General features: G+C 47.9%; 1 protein-coding gene across 1 annotated transcript in view; it reads right to left on the bottom strand.

Moving 5' to 3' along the window:
* Window positions 1-5,104: 5,104 nt before the first annotated feature.
* The window catches only part of LOC142251109 (cytochrome P450 2G1-like), a 44,585-nt gene continuing 25,648 nt past the window's right edge, over window positions 5,105-24,041 (bottom strand). The window contains exons 6-9 of the mRNA XM_075323624.1: window positions 16,014-16,149; window positions 9,338-9,525; window positions 8,751-8,892; window positions 5,105-8,628 (exon numbers count right to left, since the gene is read on the bottom strand). Coding sequence (XP_075179739.1) covers window positions 8,444-8,628; window positions 8,751-8,892; window positions 9,338-9,525; window positions 16,014-16,149 — 651 coding nt within the window. The 3' untranslated portion in view covers window positions 5,105-8,443. The remainder of the gene's footprint in view (window positions 8,629-8,750; window positions 8,893-9,337; window positions 9,526-16,013; window positions 16,150-24,041) is intronic.

Below are 24,041 nucleotides of genomic sequence, written 5' to 3'. Positions count from 1 at the left end.
TTTTGGACAGATGAAAGGACCTTGCTGTACATGTAGTAGGACCTTATAGGACATATGTTAGGACCTTATTGGACATTTGGTAAAACCTTATTGGACATATGGTAGCACCTTATTGGACATACAATAGGACTTTTTTGTACATGTGGTAAGACCTTATTGGACATATAATAGTGGTAGGACATTATTGGACATATGGTAGGACCTTATTGGACATATGATAGGACCTTACTGTACATGTGGTAGGCTCTTATTAGACATACGATAGGACTTTATTGTACACGTAGTAGGACCTCATTTTATGTGTGATAGGACCTTACTGTACATATAATAGGACCTTATTGTACATGTGGTAAGACCTTATTGGACATATGGTAGGACCTTATTGGACATATGGTAGGACCTTATTGGACATATGATAGGACCTTATCGTACATATGATAGGACCTTATTGTGCATGTGGTAAAACCTTATTGGACATATGGTAGGACCTTATTGGACATATAGTAGGACCTTATTGGACATATGGTAGGACCTTATTGGACATATGATAATTCCTTATTGGACATATGGTAGGGCCTTATTAGACGTATGATAGGACCTTATTGTACACGTGGTAGGACCTTATTGGACGTACAATAGGACCTTATTTTACATATGGTAGGACCGTATTGTACATGTGGTAGGACCTTATTGGACATACAATAGGACCTTATTGTAGATGTGGTAGGACATTATCAGAAATGTGGTAGGGCCTTACCGGCTGCTCATCATTAAATCCTAAAACCACCTTTTTAAAGAGATGTTCTATATAGACAAAGTACACATGTGGATATATATTTTACAACCTGTTTAAAAGCCACTATATACTGTATACTTTAATGAACATTTTGTAAATGGATAGAAACTGCAATGTCTCTGGATCATTTTCAAAATATAATAGATGTCTGTGCTTTAAAAGTTCAAGAATAATGAGTTTGCACTAAAAAGTGATGTTGAAATCTGACTTTTTATTTAACATTTTTATTTCTTGTCCTTGTTATACCTAACAATGCACAAATGACACAAGATAAGGGTATGTTCATATGTGACTTTTTTGCAGCGTTGTTTCTCTGCAACAAAAAAACCCAGAATGATAGCAGGAAAAAAAAACCCGCTGTAGATAATACGTACATTTTTTGCTTGAGTTTTCCACGTATTCATTTTAATGGAGCTGAAAGAATTGACATGCTTTGTCTTTGGGAAAAAATGCAGGAGGGCTTAAAAATATGTGCGGTAAAATAATGCAGCATGTACTTGAGATATCTGATTTCTCATAGCCAGTGGCGTAACGTCAATAGAGGCAGGCCACACCACTGCTATGGGGCCCATGATGTCTATGTACGCCCCTGTTCATAGCTAATGCAGATACTGTGAAACAATATGTATTTTAGGCACCAAAAATGCCACATGTGAACATAGCCTAAATTCAAGGGTTTTGGTCCTTATCTAATTGTCATGCAGGGTAATTTTGTTGATAATGAGACTAAAGTGGGCTTTACACGCAACGACATCGCTAATGAGATGTCGTTGGGGTCACGGAATTCGTTTCGCACATCCATCCTCGTTAGCGACGTTGTTGCGTGTGACACCGGTGGAACCACCGGTAACGATCAAAAATACTCACCATATCGTTGATCATTGTCCAGTCATTCCTATCCTGATTATCATTGCTGTTGCAGGTACGATGTTGTTCGTCGTTCCTGCGTCAGCACACATCGCTATGTGTGACACCACAGGAACGAGGAACTACATCGTATCTGCGGCTGCACGCAATGAGGAAGGAAGGAGGTGGGCGGGAAGTTTGTCCCGCTCATCTCCACCCCTCCGCTTCTATTGGGCGGCTGCTTAGTGACGCCGCTGTGACGCCGCACGAACCGCCCCCTTAGAAGGGAGGCGGTTCACCGGCCACATCGAAATCAGTAGGCAGGTAAGTACGTGTGACGGGTTAAGCGAGGTTGTGCACCACGGGCAGCGATTTGCCCGTGACGCACAACCGACGGGGGCGGGTACGCTTGCTAGCGATATCGATAGCGATATCGCTGCGTGTAAAGCCAACTTAAGGCCGGAGTTCCACTTGCGTATGACTTGTGCGAGTCTTGCATCAGCATCACCCGGCACGGCACACACTCTCTGGACACGAGCGTCTCAGCTTCATAGAACTACATGCAACCGACCCACTCCTGTCAGGAGATTGTGCGGCCGTGCTGGGTGATGCCGATGCGAGAGTCACACGAGTCATACGCAAGTGGAACCGTACCCTAAAGGGTAAATTGAAGATATCGCTCACTTATTATCTAACCTAATTAACATATATATAATGCTGTACTGTATGTACTGTAGATAAAGCAAACAGTTTGATCTACTTTATGTCAGTTTTTATCAGCAGAGCAACTATGGAATAAGAGTGAAGTAATAAAGCAATAAAAAAGTCTCACCAGTCTACGAAGTCTGTGTGTTTTTTCATTAATTGGATGATAACCGCTAATACACTGCACTGTTGATTTTTTTGCTGGCTGTTAATCAGTATGTCATACATAGCGGAGGCAGACATATAATTGGTGCAGTCTGTGCAGCCACACAGGGGCCCAAGAGCTAAGGGGGCCCATTTCTACCTCAAAAGCTGGATCAATTGTGCATTATGATGAGATATTGGGCTGCAAAGGGTCCATATATTACTGTTGCATAGGGGCCCCCTTTTCTTTGTGTCCACCAGTGTTACAGAGCACTGTATATAATATATGGCCTCAGCCCCCTTGGCCTTTGTGACTTCTGATTAAGTCATGCTTCCATCTACCAGCCATAAACTACTCAAAAAAAAGGTCCCAAAGTCAGCTCACCCATCCATAGGAAACCGTGCTCGAAACCCGATAGGGCTTATCAGTGGATAAACTTGATCCAGAAAAAGAAAAATCCGGCATCTAGGCTTCAAAAAAGCTAATTTATTTCAAATATCCTTTAAAAGTAACAAGTTAGGTCTTCCAAAAAAAAGACATATTAAAACCACATATACAACAAATTCCAACAAACGCGTTTCGGACTGGTGGCCTTAATCATTGTACGTGTTTGTTGGAATTTGTACTGCATGTGTCTTTAACATGTATTTTTGGAAGACCACGGGGGAACACTATTCTCCTTAAGGAGACTTTGCAAGCCAGTCTGGCTGCCAGGTAAGGGGACTTATAGCTGCCACGCCCCTCTAAGAAATATTCAAATTGTCTCTCCAGTAAAGGAGACAAACTCTAGCGCAGCGCCACCTATTGGAAGTAGCGATCCTAAAAGTCACAAGTGGATTTTCAACAATCCTTTGCAATATGACTCAGGATATATAAGCCAGATCAGAATCCCAATTTGCAGACACGGTGTTTCGGGGTGCTTGCCCCTCGTCAGTGCAAAGTATGGGGGGGTGTCTGATCTGGCTCATGAGAAAGCTATGTGGGGACCACGGGGGAACACTATTCTCCTTAAGGAGACTTTGCAAGCCAGTCTGGCTGCCAGGTAAGGGGACTTCCTTTTTGGAAGACCTCACTTGTGACTTTTAAAGGATATTTGAAATAAACCAGTTTTTACAAAACCTGGATGCCAGATCTTTCACTTTTAACTACTGACAAGCATTATCTGGTTTCCTGCTTGGTGTCCCCTCTATTTTTCATAACCAGTGCAGGTAAAGCAGACAACTGCAGGCTACAACCCTCACCTGTTCACTTTACTTTGGCTGATTATTGTCATGGTTTCGTCTCCCCTGCCACATGGCTAGGGGGTGGAGCCTTCTCCTGGGCCTCATTTCCGGTGCCTGGACTCTTTTAATGGCTGTGATTGCTGGTCCCTGTAAGTGTTTGATAGTGATCCGTTTCCCCTGGGCTCCTGTCCTCTGTCTGTGTCTCATCCCTTGATCTCTGTCTGTCTCCCCTGACATACCTTCGTTCCTTCCTGCCCGCTTCTTGTCCTCTCCCCCTCCTACCTCCCCTCCTTAGTTGCTTTCTCTGGTAATGACCTCGGCCTGACTCCGACCTTTCTCCTGCGCGTCCCTCTGGTCTGTTACAGCTTCTCTTGTGTTCGACCTGGCCTGTCTGACCATCCTCCACACACCTTGTGGTATCTGCTCCCACTGCTGGTACTGTAATGTATTGCATCAGCCCACATTGTGCTTCAGGTCCCCAGCTGATTTTTGCACAGTACTGTTTCTATCCATCAGGACTCCAGCTCCCCCTGCTGGTGTCCTGACAGTTATGAAAAATAGAGGGACTCCAAGCAAATTTTGTTTTTTTTTTTAATTATTTAAGTGAATAATTAAAAAAACCCAGTGTGAACACTGCCCTACTTTTGATAAGTAGCCAAGGTAAAGCAGACAGCTGTGACTGATATTATCAGGCTGAGTAGGTCCATGGTTATTTGGCCCCTCCCAGCCTAAATATAGCAGTCTGTAGCCACTCCAAAAGTGGCGTATCCATTAGCTGCACTAATTCTGGCTCTTTACCCTGCGCTTCCCGATTGCTCTGGTTTGGTAGCAATCGAGGTAATACTTTTGGGGTCGATGTGAGCTGGGAATTGATAGCTGGCATCAAGGTCATGGATTAGTAATGGGGAGGTGACTATCAGACACCCCCATTTCTAATCTGGTAGTAATAGAATTAAAAAAATACACACGCAGGAAAAAATGTTTTTCCCCCTCACTCCCTCATTCACCATTGAATTAAAAAAATCCTCAACATTCCAAAGTAAGGAAATTGGTGAATAAACACTCCCTTGTTCACAAATTTAAAAAGAAATATGAAATCCTGGAAGGTCTGACTTACTCCAATGGAGTAATGTCTCACAATGCCCATTGATTCCTATGGACCTTTGTTCTGAGAACATTCTCATAACGAGGCTGCATCTGGTCTGGTCAGTGGTAGGTACGGAATTACTCATGAATGTAAATGTTGCAACCATCCTCCTACCTGAAGACACCTCCTTTGATTAATTTCCAAATTTCCGACACTTTTGAGGGTCATCAGATACCAGAACTTCCAAAAAATTCAAATGACCCAAATTCTTATGAAACATTAAATTCTTTATTCTTCATTAGACATACAAGCAAAACATAATTAAAAAGATGGATAATGATATAAAAATATCCTGGGCTCAACAAGTGTTAATTTTTCTTTTTTTGGTTATATATGATAAATTCATACAGGTTCACAATGCAATCAAATTGATTAGTAGGCCCAGGGCAAGTCATAGTTGTAGCGCATAGCAACTGGTCATACGAGCTATTATTTGTGTGTTTTCTTGTTTTCCTAGTTGTAGAAAGACATTCTTGCCAACTTTATCTCTTGCCAGTTTTGAGGGTTTTCCGTCCTCACTGCATGAAGTTGAATTCTTCTTTTATTAATAACCAAGGCTCTTTTTAATCTTGACCTACTTGGTTCTTCTTCCTTTACATACTTGATTCCGTTTCTCTTTCCTTTCTATCCCCTAAATGTGTACCAGAACTCCATCACAAACTTGCCAGAAGTCCTGGTTTGTAGAAAATGTTTGAGAAAAATTGTGCACATTTTCTAATTATTCAAGAAGCCAAGGATCATTGTCTTCCCAGTAACGTCCGTCACCGGCGCCGCTCACTAAACTCTTACCATCCTCCATTATTCAAGAAGTTCAAGAAGTTTTTCCTTTTTCAACAAGAATGCCAAAAAGTAATGTGGGCTCTAGTCTAGCAAGATACTAGGCTCCTTGCCTAACTAAAGCCCTTATTCATATAGTGAACATGGCAAACTACCATCTACCATGTGCAGTACCTATGGCCATATAACTTACATGAATAGAATACCTATGAATAATGTGCACTTTACAGTGAAGAATACAACCACATTTGACTATCTATACTAGGTTTTAAATGCTTATTGAGTGGAGGTCCAACTACTGAACGTCCCACAAATCACCAGAACAGGGTAACCCCCACTAATAGAATGTAACGCTCACAGCCGATGTAGGGACAGCAAGCGGAATTAGTGGACCCACTAGACCACAGGGTGGACCTGGGCTTACCCCTTAGTGGTAGGAGCTTAAATAAGCACCCACCACCAGGCGGACGCCAGTTTCTATTCCCAGGGCAGTGACCGGGACTGTGGCAGCTGACCCCTAGGACAGGAGACTTGGGTATGGACACAGATGCAGACAAGTACAGGTGAGATGACCAGAGCGGACAGGCAAGTTTGTACAGACAGGAATGGTGAGCATGTCAGGGATAGATAGGTATGGGAAGGCAGACTCGGGTACAGGAGGACACTGGGGTAACGGACCTGACAGCTAGCTAGACAGACAGGACTCTGACTAACTCAACGTGTTGCGCAGGCACTTCCCCTAATGGGAGGGTGCCTTAAATAGATAGGCTGAGAGGCCTTTCCTGGAAATAGCATGCCAGCCCTTTAAGAGGAGAGCTGGTGTGCGCATGTGCATCTTAGGTGCATTTACGGGAACCCTATGCAGCATGTACAGGGCCCAGGAGTGGAGGAAGGCAGGAGAGCACATTGAAGGCCTCAGGGCAGAAGGTGAGAACAGGACCTAGTTGGGGTGATGAGTAAGGGCCGCTTTACACGCTACGACATCGCTAGCAATTGCTAGCGTTGTCGAGCGCGATAGTACCCGCCCCTGTCGTTGTAACGATATGTGGTGATCGCTGCCGTATCGAACATTATCGCTACGGCAGCATCACATGCACATGCCTGTGCAGCGACGTCCCTCTGGCCGGCAAACCGCCTCCTTTCTAAGGGGGCGGTTCGTTCAGCGTCACAGCGATGCCACAGCAGCATCACTGAACCGCCCAATAGAAAAGGAGGGGGGGAGATGAGCGGCCAGAACATGCCGCCCACCTCCTTCCTTCCTCCTTTTCCGGTGGACGCAGGTAAGGAGATGTATGTTGCTCCAGCGGCGTCACACATAGCGATGTGTGCTGCCGCAGGAATGACAAACAACATCGTTACTGCAGCAGCAAACGATATTTGGGAAGGGACCCCCATGTCACCGATGAGCGATTTTGAACGTTTTTGCAACAATTCAAAATCGCTCATAGGTGTCACACGCAACGACATCGCTAAAGCGCCTGGATGTGCGACACAAATTCCGTGACCCCAACGAGATCGCTTTAGCGATCTCGTAGCGTGTAAAGCCACCTTTAGTCGGCATCCCTGTAGGGACGTCGGTGCTACTTAGAGCATTTGTTAACTTGACAGTGTAGAGGTGATAAGTGATAATGATAAGTTATTTTGGCTAGAATATCTTTTAATGGGGTTTTCCATTACATCAATATTGAAGATTTTTGGTAGGAGGTGGACCATTAAAATCAGATCGTGGCAGATAGACTCCCGACACTTCACCAATGAGCTATTGTATCCCAACAGTTGGATGTAAACATTGTACATAAAAGAACACTGTTAAAATATAAAATAATTTCCATGTTTTATATTGGTTATAACCGCCGATCGTTGGGTGCGAAGGGCGTCTGACCCACAATTTGATATTGATGATTAATATTGATTTCTTGGAAAACTTTTTTAAGTAAAGAGACTTTTCAGCTGCTGCTTTTAAGCACATTTTTGTATAGTAGAGTTTGTACACCTTACTAGAATCAAAATAATCAATAAGTACTGATTATAGACCAAAAAAATATGTATTTAGCTTTCCTGAAAATACATTGACTTTCTGAATAAGGCGGGCTTTGCACGCTGCGACATCGGTAACAATGTGTTACCGATGCTGCAGCGATAGTCCCGCCCCCATCGCACGTGCGATATCTAGTGAAAGCTGCCGTAGCGATTATTATCGCTACGGCAGCTTCACACGCACATACCTGCCGTGCGACGTCCCTTTGGCCGGCGACCCGCCTCCTTCCTAAGGGGGTGGGTCGTGTGGCGTCACAGCGACGTCACACGGCAGGCGGCCAATTGAAGCGGAGGGGCGGAGATGAGCAGGATGTAAACATCCCGCCCACCTCCGTCCTTCTCATTGCAGCCGGGAGGCAGGTAGGTGATGATCCTCGCTCCTGCGGCTTCACACACAGCGATGTGTGCTGCCGCAGGAGCGAGGAACAACATCGCACCTGTCGCTGCACCGGCATTATGGAAATGTCGGAGGCTGCAGCGATGATACGATAACGGCGCTTTGCGCTCGTTCATCGTATCAAAAAGGTTTTACACGTTGCGATATCGACTGCGACGCCGGATGTGCGTCACTTTCGATTTGACCCCATCAACATCGCACGTGCGATGTCGCAACGTGCAAAGCCGCCCTAAGTAAGACCAAACCATCAAGCATTATTTGTTGCCCATGTTATACTACACACAAAAAATTCTTTTTAAATACTATCCAAAAGATATTATTTGTGGGTTTTTCTTCTGTGACTCCATTTATATATCATCTGTGGACAAAATTAAACTCGAGGGACGAATGACATCTGATAAAATTTGGGAATATTTGCAAAACCGGTCATCACCGGCCTGATGTCTTCTTCTGTGAAGGTTGTCTTTGATGTTAAGTTGAAGTGCTGTAAGATGGTTGTAAAGAAAATGAATAATTCCATCCTGGCCAAACCTTCTCCAAGACAAACCCGCTTCCCTAATAAGAGAAAAATTTGTTAGCTGCATATTATATACTTAGTTGACTGCATTCCACTAAAAATTGCTTCAATCAAACATCTCATCACTCATAAGTTTGGCATGGGTTAACCCAATTTATACCTGCAGAGAATGGCATGTAGGCCTCATTTTTCTTAAAACATCCTTTGTCGTCTAAGAAATTGTTAGGATCAAACTTGGTGGGGCAAGCTAGTTTTGTAGGGTCTTGGAGAACCGAGCACAACAAAGGATAGACATCTGTGCCCTAGAAAACACAAGGGATGAAATCTGTTATGGTAAAAATTCCATAGCCGGATGATGGTTTCTTTAAAAATACAAATTGTCCCAGCTCTACAGAAGAAAAGACCCCCACACATCATAATACCACCACCATGTTTAACTGCATGATCTGCTTATGGTGAGATGCGGTATTAGCTTTATGTTAGATGTTGTAGGACACTTCCTTCTGGAGGCAAGCTCCGGGGGGCATTACCTGGCCCATATGACATGGTACACAAGTTGTTGGTCTCACAAAGACAAACATTACCTCTGATAAGTCACTATATAGAAAAATTGATGCCTCACCGTACTACCAATATCTTGCAACTGATACCATGTATTTCTGGACTCTAGGCTTGAAAGCCATGATCATGGACTGAACCCTCAATAACTAATCTTAGTACTAGTTATGCATCATATCATTATCCTACCTTAGGAATCGTGTATCCCTTGAAGGTAACATCTCTTGTTGTTGCGTGAGGAACATTCAGAGGGAGAATATCACTGAATCTCTGGATCTCATGTATTACAGCATCCGTATAGGGCATTTTGCTGCGATCCTCAATATTTGGGACTCGGCTGTCACCAATCACACGGGCTATTTCTTGATGTAGTTTATCTAGGGAAATAATATTCGGAGGGAACTAACAAAAATTAGCTGAAGCTACAAATGAAGAAAACGTAGATTTCTATAGAAACAGTGTATAATATATAAATGTAAAAAGAAAGGAAATATAATCCTATATAATATGTGATATCAAAGCTCTTGGATGCCAGTTTAAAATCAGTATCGGTGTTTCCACCTGCGATCTGTCATATACAATTCTGGTCTCCAAATTTGGGACCCAGGGCTTGGATGTTATTGCATTCTCTGCACCTCGCATAGTACTACCGGTACAAAGTGTAATACAAAGTGTAATACACTTTTCAAGATTCTAGATAAGGCCGATGTTTATTGTAAGTGGTCCAGGATATCTATTAGTTTTCTAGCCATGTCGAAAGTGTATAGAAGGGAATATTTGGTATAGGGGTTGTCCAACTTTTTTTTTACTTTGAAAAAGGATTAATGGTGGTCTTGAAGCGACCGGTGGTGGGGCCGCAGGTGTGTGTGTATGCTCTATTCCAACAAAATCCCCATACTCAGATTTTACCGGTAGTAACATTTCTTTACTAGGAAACATATTTATAATACAATCAACCGAACTTTCTGCGCACATGAGTATAGTGGAGTCCCCGGATTTTCACTCCTTCCAGGTACGCAGCAAGAAGAAAGGAAAAAGACAACAAAGAAATGGTGGCAACTTTCCCTAACTTTCCCTATAATCACGTACCAGTCTATCCCGGAAAAAGATGCCGCTCCCACGTCGCAGGCCTGGAGTCTCACGATGATGGGTCCCGGTGCAGCGCTGAAGGGATGCAGCTCCTCGGTCTTTTCCTTTGATCTTCCCCCGCTGGTAACAGATTTTAGTCAGTCTTTTAGTCCCGGGGCACACCGAGCAGAAGAAGGGTAGTCACAGCCCCCTGCACTTGCACTCAGGGTGCGATGCTCTGCAGTCCAGTTAGATCCTTGGTGCAAACAAAGTCCTGCAGACCGGGAATGGCAGAAACCACTTTCACAGGGTGATTCCTCCAAGACTCCGGTGGCAAAAGAGCCCTCTGTTCAGGAAGACCACACGCAGCTCCCCTCTGGCTGAGCTCTGCAGCTGAACAACCTTCCCGCACTTTTTCTTCCTGGTTTGAACACACAAGCTGCAGTAGGGGATTTCCCACCTCTGTGTTTGTGATTGCACAGTCTGACACTGCCCCCTTGTGGGCAATTGCTGAAGCAATATTCAAATCCATTTCTACATTAATGATGCAGTCTAAATTGTTGATTCCATTACATACCCCCCCACTTAAAGGTTGGCAGTCCCTGTCAACTACCGTCGGTTCCCAGGCAGCGATGACTGCAGATGTCACAGGGGTTGGTTGAGAAGTGGGCCATACATACTGGTCCCTGTAAGACCGCCCGGGCGGGATCCCAGCAGTGGTGCGTTCAGTGCGTCTCAAGGGTCGGTTGTTCCCCTCCCTGTCACTGTCTTTACGCCCCACTTCAGTCAGCACTCCGGGGGAAGAACTGGGTTGTGTAGGTGGGTCACCGGTCTCAGAGTCAACGTGATCACTATGCTAGGAAACGTCCGTGACGTCAGTCGTGTTGGTAGCGTCACCCCCTCCGGGTACTGTGGTAGGGGAGTCAGGCTGGGATCGGCAGGGACGCAACATATTTCGGTGCACAGTGCGGATGCTGCAACTGTCTTCACCCCGCACTCGGTATACATGCCCGTTGGGGTAGGGGCGTTCGATCACCCGGTAGACCTCAGTCTCCCACTTGGCTCGAAGTTTCCCTTGGGGCTTCTTGATACGTAGCAGAACTAGCTGTCCCAACTTCAAGGGCTGCTCTTGCACGGGGAGTGGGTCAGCATGTATCTGGCCCCGGATTTGTTGGCTCACTAGCCGGTGTACAGTTTCCATCTTCTGTCGGTGAGCATTTAGCCAGGAGGGGTAGTTATGGCAGACATCATCTCCAGGGCGGAATAGGTTCAGGTCATGGACCCCTTTTCCGGGGCGGCCAAAGAGAAGGGTGTAGGAAAACAGAGCCAGCCACGGAACAAACTTGCATCAAATGGCCCCACCCTGGAAGTATTACTGGAAGGGATCGCCGTACAAGGGTTAATGGATACTGGGTCTCAGGTATCCACCATCTCCGAGCAGTTCTATGAAGAATGTCTGAAGCCGCGGGTTGCCTATGACCCTGATACCGCCATCAAGATCAAAGCAGCCAATAATCTACCCATTCCGGTGACGGGAGTTGCCTGGATGAACACCGAAATCTGTGGCCAAGATCTCGGGAAGAGAGGGATAATCGTGGTCAGGGAAGGCTTTGGATCAGAAACGCCCAGGATTATTGGGATGAACATCTTGAAAGACCTGAATCTGGTGTTGTTTACCAAGAAGGGGCCCAAGTACTGGCATGAAGCGACCGGTGGTTGGGCCGCGGGTGTGTGTGTATGCTCTATTCCAACAAAATCCCCATACTCAGATTTTACCGGTAGTAACATTTCTTTACTAGGAAACATATTTATAATACAATCAACCGAACTATCTGCGCACATGAGTATAGTGGAGTCCCCGGATTTTCACTCCTTCCGGGTACGTAGCAAGAAGAAAGGAAAAAAACAACAAAGAAATGGCGGCAACTTTCCCTAACTTTCCCTACAATCACGTACCAGTCTATCCCGGAAAAAGATGCCGCTCCCACGTCGCAGGCCTGGAGTCTCACGATGATGGGTCCCGGTGCAGCGCTGAAGGGATGCAGCTCCTCGGTCTTTTCCTTTGATCTTCCCCCGCTGGTAACAGATTTTAGTCAGTCTTTTAGTCCCGGGGCACACCGAGCAGAAGAAGGGAAGTCACAGCCCCCTGCACTTGCACTCAGGGTGCGATGCTCTTCAGTCCAGTTAGATCCTTGGTGCAAACAAAGTCCTGCAGACCAGGAATGTCAGAAACCACTTTCACAGGGTGATTCCTCCAAGACCTCTGTGTTTGTGATTGCACAGTCTGACACTGCCCCCTTGTGGGCAATTGCTGAAGCAATATTCAAATCCATTTCTACATTAATGATGCAGTCTGAATTGTTGATTCCATTACAGTCTTAAAACAACAGAATACAGATTCGAACTGGACATTAAATTCTCTGCACCGCTGTCACTGTCCAAGTCTCCTACAAAGTCTTCTCGTTCCTTGGGGAATGTGACATGTCTGTTGATTGACTGCAGTGGTGAAATTACATTTAAGCCAGAAGAATACGTAGCAGTGTTTCTTTGCCCTTTAATGGTATGGTAGATGTTGGTATACTGTATGTAACATTATATCCCCCCAGCCTGTATCATATTGCAATCAGGCTTCAGCAGTAGCTATTGTCCTTGATTTGGTGGGGGTTGCATATATATTTTTCTCTTCACCAGGGGGTTTCCCGAGTACACAATCTCTGGAGACTGTGTCTAGAAACTTCTTTCTAACTAGTAGCTACAAGTAGCAAATGTTAAGGGGGTGGATCTAAGGAGAGGTGGGAGATTCAGCCACATGTTTTTTAGTTTAGTTATGCTTTGTTGGGTGAAGGGCGAGGACCTGTGCTGAGGCCAGCTCCTTTTTGCCCGTACATGGACGATTGGACATTGAGGATCAGCTGCCACACTGCTGGATTTAGGGAGCGCATCTGAGGACTGTTGCATTCTCCTTGGCGTCGGATTGCCCCAGATCTGTTTCCTTTGTGTGGACTCTAAAGAACCATTTGGATATTGGATATTTTATGCTCCCTGCCTCATTAAATCTTCTTGGATTGTTCATCGGTCTCGTGTCCCTTACTGCTCTGTCGCATACCCCAGCACACTGTAAGCCCAGTGGACCATTGAAAAAAGAAAAGTAAAGGCAGTGGAACAGGAGAACAACTTCCATATGTAGGAAATTCTTTAAAAAACTCCAAGTTATTTAGCTGTATGTTGGCAGGTAGAAGGAGTGAGTCTGAAGCTCAAAAAACTCACCGGATTTTAAGGCCTTGGTTCAAGTTCCACAGACCGGTGTCCACTATGCATCAAGCCCTCAAAACTCTTTTTTGAATTCCATATGATAGACATTAGGATTCAAGAAAGGTGTTCACAGGTTCAGGCCCCTCATTTATTTGTTAAAAAAGAGGGTGACTACAAAGAGTACAATATGGTGTGCATTTTTTTCAATACTCAGGCCAGTGGGCGATTGTTACGGGGGCTGTCTGATAATAAAACCTAAAGGAATGTCAGACAGTCAGGGTCCACCGTGCAAAGACTCTGCTGCAGACTATGGCAGAGGATAAGGGGTATATAAGTGTGCCAGTGTAAAAAATAATAGCACAAGTGCAGAGTGCAAAACCTCTGTTAAACTCACAGAGGAATATAATTAGAAAATAAAGCAATTCCTCCCTTACTTGGAGGGTGTGTGGAATGGTCTCTGTTAAAGATCACAGAGACAAAAGCAGTGAGTGTAAAATGGCATCTACCTAGGTCCGTTCCTCTAGTGGTGCCAGGAGACGGACAGCAGCGTAAGCCGCACAAAGCTCCTACCTGCGTTCGCTCCACTAGTGTGCGAGGACACGAACCACTAGATATGGCACCTGCCTAGGTCCGCTCTTCTAGTGGTGCAAAAGAGACGGACAGCAGCATAAGCCGCACAAAGCTCCTACCTCTGTTCGCTCCCCTAGTGTGCGAGGATACGAACAACTGCCAGACGCAGTATAAGGAACGTTACCCTAGCGGCAATGTCCACCTACGAGTAGAATCACAAGGCCCAGCCGGACCATGTGCCTCAGGCACCTGCCTATGTCCGCTCCACTAAGAGGTAAGGATACGGACTGCAGCCGAAGCTGTAAGGTATAAGAACGCTACCCTGCCGGTAGCGCTCACCTAACATAGACAGAGAGATGCCTAGAGGGATGTGCACAGGGCGTCTACCCTCATGCATGAACCAAGAGGACTGAGCGCCGGGCGGCGTGCATCAGGGTCTTATATAGACTCTGTGCCTCATCCAAGATGGAGGACACGAGAGCCAATCCGCTGCCAGAATGACAGCAATGACGTCACGCTGACCTATCACCGAGCAAAGCGTCACAAGCACATGACCAGCGACCAATTGGCATAGAAGGTGTCAGAGACATGTGACCTCGTGTCAGCGATGATGTCACTCGCACATGTGCAATGGCTCCAAGATAGGACTTAGTCTCCAGCGCTTGCACATGTGCAGTAGTAAGAAATCCGGACATAGTCTCCAGAGCCACAGCAACCGTAACAGCGAGGTATGCTTTTGTGAGGCTAGACAGGGGGTATATATTGAAGTCATCTGTCAGTGATGTATCCTGGGAAATACTCTTGATATATATCTGGTTCAAGGATCCAAAAAGGTGTGGATATAGACTGACGTCCTGTTCATATCACGTTCTTCACACCTAGAAAACTCCAATGTCAATTGAGGTCCTTTGTCACACAGAAGCCAAAATGGTGCCGAATTGGTCTGTATCTGGCCAATGCCAGAAAACACTTATTGAATAGCATAGCATAATAGACTGCAATAGTCAACCTTGTAAGGGTCAAAAATAAGTATATATATATATATATATATATATATATATATATTAGCAAGGGAGATTGGGTGATGGATGCTACTGTATAGCATCCATCATGCATATCTATAAGCCCCAGTCCCAGGTGCTCGCTACCTGCGAGTAATTCTTGACTCTACTCCCTACTTCAAGCCACACATCCAAGCCCTCTTCACCTCCTGCCGCCTCCAACTCAAAAACATTTCCCTGATTCATACATTCATTAACCAAGAGCTGCAAAAACCCTAGTGCATGCCCTTATTACCTCCTGCCTGGACTATTGCAACCCCTGCTCTGTGGCATGGCCTACCTTCTAACAGTCTTGCACCTCTATAATTTATTTTAAACTATGCTGCCCGACTAGTCCATCTGTCCACCCACTCCCACTACCTGTCCTTTCCACTCTGCAAATCCCTTCACTGGCTTCCCATTGCCCAATGACTCCAATTCAAAATTTTAGACATGACATACAAACCCATCCACAACCTGTCTCCTCCATACATCTGTGACCTAGTCATCCGGTACCTACCTGCACGTAACCATCAATCCTCACAAGATCTCCTTCTCTACTCCCCTTTTCACATGTAAAACGCCATGGAATAAATAACGCTATAATAATAATAATAATAATAATAAAAACCCTGAAGCATTGGCATGTTTTCAATAGTTTTTCAGAGTGTCTGTTTAATGTATATGTCTGGAACTTTTCCTGTAATATATGTAAAACATAGACAACAGAAACCTGATGGGACGAGAGTTGGAGAGTCCATTAATCTTCATGAACACCATGCAGTAGGTCATTTCCCCAGTTGAAGCTCTATATTAAAATTTTTTTACACTTGCTTTCTGTCCTTTTCTACTAATCTTTTGGGATGAAAGCATCTGGAAGGTATCTTTATAACAAAAAGTTATTTTCTAAAGTGAAATACGGGTTATATACTGACCTTGTATTTCCGGGTACTTCATAAGTATCATTAATCCATGTCTTAGAGTGGTGCTGACTGTTTCTGTCCCAGCAAAGAACAAGTTGAGTATGGTAAAGACCATGTTAATCCTGTCAAAATTAGGATTGTCCTTTTCCTGTAAAGATAATGTATAGCATTATACATTTAAGGGATGTTACATCCTCGAGAAACATTTCAGGAGGAGGATCAGTCAAGACTAAATTCATTAAGATTATAGGTAGATTGGCCAAATGTCACCGAAGAAATGTGTTCTTCCTCTACTTCCCTCATTTACCAAATCCTGAGCTGTGTATTACAGGAATACCAACTCTGGAAAGAAAACCTTATTTTGTGATACTCTACTGGGAGATGTATATATTATATGTTTTATCATATGTATTGTAGCCTGTCAAGGATTGTATGAGCATTTTGTAATGTAGTGTTATCTTGGTATCATAAGAAATTAGGGTCCTTAGCAAAACTGATGGAACATAAAGGGCTGGTTCCAACTTGGCAAGTTATCACCTATTTATAGGGCAGTTGTCAGGCTTCCACCAGGGGGCACAGAAGCAAAATGGAGATTAAACTTCAAAGAGCAGTTAGACTAACTCCCACATAGGGGGCACATGCACCAGAAAAAGGGTAGTCAGAAAGCTTAATGCCGGCATCACACGGTACGATATATCGGGCGATATGTCGTCGGGGTCATGTCGTTAGTGACGCACATCCGGCATCGTTAGACATGACGTTGGCATAGTGGAGTCTGGGTGCCCCTCTATACTGCTACCAAACTTCCACCCCCAATAGTTTAAACCCCTTATTAAAATAACCACAGACACATAAATGGATGAAATGGCCACAGCAGCCTTTATTTAAACATAACTTACAATAACATTATAGAAAAAAGGGGGTTGTGGTCCTCGAAGCTCAAAACAGTCTGGTGATCACCCAATACTCCAATCTTACCTTCCCCCTAAACCCCCATTACTCCCAGCCGCAACCACCAACTCGGGAGCACCAAAACAAATATGAGGGGGAAGGGTTAAACCACCAAACACGGGAACCAGCACCACCAAGCCGACGTTCCCCCATGATCACCAGACCACTCCCCAAACCAGTAAATTAAAGGGGGTTCCACCTCCATTGGGACCCCCAATCCAATTTTCACCAACTTCGAGGACCCCACCCCAACCGCCACAGCCACTATGACCCGAAACAAAAATTAAGGGAGGGTGGGCGGGACAATTTCTTCAGCTGCCACCGCAGCAATGGCTTCTTCCCCCTTGAGCTTCACTATATTATCCCCTACCAGTCCCTGTACCCCCACCCCTTTCTCACCTCACCCTATCCCCCCTAGCCACGTCATGCCGGCCTCCACCTACCCCCTGGGGAGGGGGTGTGGGGTTCCAGCCGGGCACTTGACGTTGGCATAGTGGAGTCTGGGTGCCCCTCTATACTGCTACCAAACTTCCACCCCCAATAGTTTAAACCCCTTATTAAAATAACCACAGACACATAAATGGATGAAATGGCCACAGCAGCCTTTATTTAAACATAACTTACAATAACATTATAGAAAAAAGGGGGTTGTGGTCCTCGAAGCTCAAAACAGTCTGGTGATCACCCAATACTCCAATCTTACCTTCCCCCTAAACCCCCATTACTCCCAGCCGCAACCACCAACTCGGGAGCACCAAAACAAATATGAGGGGGAAGGGTTAAACCACCAAACACGGGAACCAGCACCACCAAGCCGACGTTCCCCCATGATCACCAGACCACTCCCCAAACCAGTAAATTAAAGGGGGTTCCACCTCCATTGGGACCCCCAATCCAATTTTCACCAACTTCGAGGACCCCACCCCAACCGCCACAACGAGAGCGCTTTGACCCCCTCAAACGCTCGAGACCCCCCTCCCTCACTTGACAATGCCATGGCCCACTCAAAACCCTTCTGAATCCCCAAAGACCATAAATCCGTTCCTACTGCATTCAGGTGGACCCCCTCCGCCCACCGGTAATCCTTGTCCACCGCCTCCAAACCAAAGTGACGAAGCGCCACATCCCCATTCCTCGCCCAAAGCTGAAATTACCCGATTGATATTATACGGGTCTTAATCAGTTTTAGTCAGACAGGGCCCTACGCCCCGTCCGTCTTGGGACCATGTCTGACCAGCCGTCCAAAATCCTGGCACAGAGACCCACAGCCGAAGTAAATCATGTTTTACATCCCTTATCATATCCTGGCTCGCCACCATCCCCACATCATTTCCCCCAACATACAAGCCAGAATATCTGGCGCCCGATCCAGCCGCATCGCCTTGTGCACCTTGGGCAGCACCCGCATCCTCCGCATGCCCCGGAAACCCAACCACCTGATTACACCGCCCTTCGAGCAAAGCTCAGCTGACGTCCCTCCAAACGAATGCTCACCTGGATCACTGCCCAGTGCACAACGGCGTGGCCCCATATCCAGACCAAATAAGCCAGGTCGCCTGCAAAGAAGACAGCAAAACCTCACAGTACCATGACATAACCAAACAGCTCCCACAGCTCCCCCCATGTAAACAATACTAAAGGCACACGTAACTCAAATATCGCCTAGATGCCACCGACCTATCCTCCATACCACCTAGGGACTCAAACCGCACCCAGCCGCCTCCGTTCCCACTCCAATCCTAAAAGAATGAGGCGCGTAACAACCAGGATCCAGGCCAAAACCCTCCATGCATCTCCGAAAAATTGCCCGAAACTGATAATTTGATAACACAAACCATCTCGTGACAAAGCAACGGACCATCAACCCGTGGTCCCAACCCCCATTTTTTTTTTTTTTTTTTTAAATACCTTACCGGACACACTACTGACCCAGCCACAATACCCTGCACCACACACCGTCCTCTGCCGGCTTGATCCGTCCCTAGCCCCAGAAGCCAAAATTCCACCCCATTCTCGAGTAAAAGCACGTCTCCCGCCTGAATCCTCCCATGACCTTGCCGACTAACCGCCACCAACTCCCTAATCTTAAGCGCTCCAAAGAACGCAAGGAAAACTCAACGAAACAAAATAACCGCAAAACCGAATGACACACCAACACTCAAGTGGGCCCCCCAAGCGCTCCAACAAAGCAAGAGACACTGGCCTCCTCCTATCTACACTATGCCGCCCCCGGCGAAACCCCTTCAAGGCCCATCGCACCAATTCAAGTTTCCGGCAAATCCAGCCTGTTCTCAACTGAAACCAAAAGCCAGGCCCCGCCACCATCCGCCCCCATTTTTTCCTGGGACCAACCCCATGCTGACCACCGCCTGACCCCAAGAGCAACATGCCTACCTGATCCCCCCACCTATCAAATCAACCAAACGACTGAAACCAGTCCCCCCATTGTAACCAAGCCTGCTGATAAGCCGTCCAGTCTCCGCCGCCAACGATCCCTTGATCCAATGTCCAACGGCCCTCAACCCACCCTCCATAGTTCAAGAGGGCACGATAATCCCACGGCCATAGCCCCCCAGCGCCAAATCACTGAAGTGGCCCACTGGAAACGAGAGAGAGCGTCAGCAATAGAATTCAGCACCCCCGGCACATGAGACCCAGATACACTAGCATTGATGGACAAACAAGCCAACACTAATCTCCGCAACACTCTACTCACCGGGGGAGAGGTAGCCGAAACTTTATAAATTGCAAAACCGACCCCCATGTTGTCACAAGCAAAACCGCCCCCGACCGTTCCGAAACCGCTCCCCCCACAGCGTAACTGGTGTCAAAATCGGAAAAAATCTTTCCGCCGCGCTAAGTGCTCCACCAAACCCGCAGAACACCCACCTCCGGCCCTCACTCCGCACACCACTCGCCCCCAAAATAGGCCCCGAAGCCTTGACCCCCAGCCAAATTACCCCCAGAGGCTCCATCAACAGTGACCGCCCATTGCAGTCCCCCCCAGGAATTGTCCCCAAAAAACCTCCAAATCCGCCTCAAACTCGACCGACAACCGCACAAAAATGGTGAGGTGCAAGCGCCCCCACAGAGGCCATCCCAAGCCGCCGTGAAAATTCCGCCGCATCGGCATCCCCCCGAAATGTAAAATCGAATTTGCCCCGCAACGATTGCACCTCCCGCATGATGAGTTATCCAACCCTCAATGCCCTTGCCACCTCCTCCCTGAGGGCCACCACCTTGTCCACCGGTAACCAAACTCCCACCTGTCCGAATCAATAACCATCCCAAGGAAGGAAATACATGCCGCCGGACCCTCCGTTTTCCGGCGCCAAAGGGACCCAAAAACGCAAAGCCACCCACTCAATTGTTGCAAGCACATTCCGGCAAACCACAGAGTCCCCCGGACCGCCACAAGAAAACGTCTAAACAGGGAATAACAGCCTGCAAAACAGAAAACTCCCTAACCACCCACTCCAAAAAGGAACTAAGCCCTCAAACAATAACAAGACAACGAGCATCCCATGGATAGGCATCTATCAACAAAATAACTCCCCCCCCCCCAAGAACAGCCGAGCAAGCGCACACTATCCGGATGAACTGGCAACCGCCGAAACGCCGCGTCGACCTCCATCTTAGCCATCAGGGGCCCCCTTTTCCACACCGCCGCACCCAGTCTGCTGCTTCATCGAAAGACGTATCAACCACCCAGCAAAACTCAGGATCTATACCATCATGTACTGATCCCCCACGGATAAGACAAGAGGTGATGGAGCCGAAACTTAATCCTCTCTCTCATCAGCACCACCCCCAGCGGAGAAAACCACCAAAGCCGGAAGGTCGGGGGCCGAAAAAAGGTCCGCCATATGCCCGAACGACACCTCCCCTGACAACTTTTTCCGAACCACCTCCGGATGCTGGCTCTCCAACTGTAAGTTCTTAAAACAAAAACGCCCCCGCCCCGGACCCGCTCCCGAAGGAATACAAAACCAAATCCAAAAACCCCTTGCTGGTAACTCTGCCTCCTCCCTCCTCGAGAACCTATTTAGCTAAGGGAGCATCTCGTGAAGCTTCACCAGAGTCTCCCCCTGTCGAATTACCAGGCCCCCCCTTTCACCCTATTGCGCCGGAAACACTTCCCCGCCCCATGAATGGGTCCACTACAGTGCAAGCAGTGGTGCTTAAACTCCACAGCTCCCAAAACATGCATTGGTCCTCATAAAAGCCAGTTAAGTCCTGCGTTACGGGATACCAACTGACCTCCGGTTCCCCCGCCGGACTGTTACCCATACCGCCCCCCGGCCACCCCTGGAAAGGATTGCCCGTACCTCTTCCGTGCCCTAAACCACAACCAGAGCCCAATATCCTCCTGTCCCCACCGTATAGACGGCCGAATAGCTTTCCTCTGATGAAACTGTCCGTCATATCACAACCATGCCTGCCCCCCATGCACCCAGAGGCTTCCCAAATGAAACCCATATAGCAACAAAAGGTGCGAACAATTGTCCGGCGTCTCCTCTCCTATCACACTGGCTCGAATTGTGTCTTAGGCTGATCGTAATTGTTTGTTTTTTTTTTTGTTTTTTTTTAAAAGCAGCAAAGAGAAAATTGCAACCTATTCTTCGCCTTATCAACCAAGTGAATCCGGACCTTGCCTTTTCTTGCCGGCACCGAAACCGACACGGGCTCGGACTCCCTTTGTACCCCCCAACCTCCACTGACCCCGGCGGAGCCGCCCGTCCCTGAGCCCCCCATGGCAGCACCCCCGGACCCACCACACTACCCGGAACATAAACAGCAAAAGGAGACAAACAAAAACACAAAACTATACTCACCGAGCTGCGCAGGAGCTGTGATCCCACCAGCTGCCAATCCGGAATCCTGCCGTCCAGCCGCCGCCACTGGCGCTGTGTAACTCTCGTGCCCGTCATCCTCCACCTGACTGATCAGCGAAGGTAACCTCGGATCGGTCCGTCCTGAACCCCATCCAGGTGGCCCCCACACCGCTGCTCCTGGCTTCAGACCACCAGGCTGCCGCTGAGACCCAGAGCCATCCTGCTCTGGCCCGCCGACCTCCTGCCCAGGGATCCCGACGTCCATCCACCGCCGCCTCCGCAGTCAAGCCAGGCCGCCCGACAGGGACATCGCCAGCGCGGCCCGCCGTAGCCTCCAGATCCTCCTGATGACAGGCAGCAGTAGGCCCCTCCCCCCTCACGGGCTGAGGCCTACTAACCACCGCCGACCTCAGCCGCGGCCTGGAATTCCTCCCGGCGTGGAGGGGGCTCCCAAGGTTGGACACCTCCCCCACCGCCAGAGGGTCCCGTACGGGGCTTCCCCCGCTGCCGCTGAGGCCCCGCAGGCGCTGCACCGAACCGCCCCGACTCCCGCCGAGGCCTGTGAGCAGGCCGTGCCTACCCAGATCCACCGGGAGTGAGACGCTCCGGAGGCCTGGACCTGCAGTATGGCCGCCCCCGGGTCACAGGGGAGACCTCCGCGGCCGCCTCAGGAGCCTCCCGCGACCGTGGACCACTACAAGCCGGCCACGCCTGCGGCCTAGCGGGAGCAGACGCGCCCGATGCCTCACCGCCGGCCAGCACTGGCCGCCACTGCTCCTCTAACCAGCCCGGAGGTTGGCGCCGGGCTGCCTCCCGCAGCTCCTCCATGAACCTGCGGACCTTCACAAGTAAGCTGCAGATAACTGAACTTTTTTTTTTTTTTTTTTTTGTGTGCTGTATAAGCTGCTGACAATTTCTTCAGCTGCCACCGCAGCAATGGCTTCTTCCCCCTTGAGCTTCACTATATTATCCCCTACCAGTCCCTGTACCCCCACCCCTTTCTCACCTCACCCTATCCCCCCTAGCCACGTCATGCCGGCCTCCACCTACCCCCTGGGGAGGGGGTGTGGGGTTCCAGCCGGGCACTTATCGTGTGACACCACTGAATGACTGTGAACGAGCAAAAATACTCACCTTATCGTTGCTCGTTGACACGTCGTTCATTTTCAAAATGTCATTCCTCCTTCTGTGCTCTGGTTGTTCATCGTTCCCGAGGCAGCACACGTCGCTCCATGTGACACTCAGGAACGACAAACACAGCTTAGCTGCGTCCTGCCGGCAATGGGAAGGAAGGAGATGGGTGGGATGTTTACGTCCCGCTCATCTCTGCCCCTCCGCTTCTATTGGCCGGCTGCTGTGTGACGTCGCTGTGACACTGAACGTCCCTCCCCCTTCAGGAAGAGGATGTTCGCCACCCACAGCGACGACGTCGCTCAGCAGGTAAGTACGTGTGACGGGGGAAAACGACTTTGTGTGCCACGGGCAACTAATTGCCCGTGACTTACAAACGACAGGGGCGGGTACGATTGCTCGTGCGATCGCACGATAGATCGTCCCGTGTGCGCCGGAATAAGTCTCAACCAGGAAGTAACGTCTGAATTGGGGAGTAAGCAAGCCGTAAACAGGTGGAAGCACGAGAGTCAGTGGCCAAGGGGTTGCATCCAAAGCCAAAAAGGGGAAGCAGAGCCATGGTCAGGACCCGTTACCGAGGTCAGAGGCCGGGCGAGCAAGTAAGTACAAAGGAGGGAGAGGAGACCAAGACACAGAACACAACCAGGGTCAGGGAGACAGGGAAACGGAGGTCAGAAAGAGGTCAGCTGGGTAGCGGGATGGATCAGGGCTAACTCACAAGGATCAGTCGCATACACTGCAGAGCAGAAACTATTTCTGGCAGCGCTCCGGAGGTCTCCACACCATAATGAAGCAGCTTGAGTCCTGGAATGAGGCACAACAGAACAGACCCCACCCACATGACTTAACCCTGTACAAGCCAAGCTACAGTCATGACAGTAGTATATAACTTGCTGATGGCTGAGGGTCTGACCATTGAGACCTACATCGGAACTGAGAATAGGACTATGGAATACCCTGCTAGAATGGAGCTATTACCAATTGTATATGAGACTGTTGGAGATAGTCCATTACAGCACTCAGCTATCTCCAGAAATCCCATCGACAGTGAGTTGAACAATGAATTTATATCAAAGCCCCATTCTCAGTGTTCATGAACACATCAGCACTAGTCATGGCAGAG

Source organism: Anomaloglossus baeobatrachus, chromosome 9 (assembly GCF_048569485.1).
Source record: "Anomaloglossus baeobatrachus isolate aAnoBae1 chromosome 9, aAnoBae1.hap1, whole genome shotgun sequence".
Lineage (NCBI taxonomy): Eukaryota > Metazoa > Chordata > Amphibia > Anura > Aromobatidae > Anomaloglossus > Anomaloglossus baeobatrachus.
This window is presented reverse-complemented; position numbering and strand designations above follow the sequence as displayed.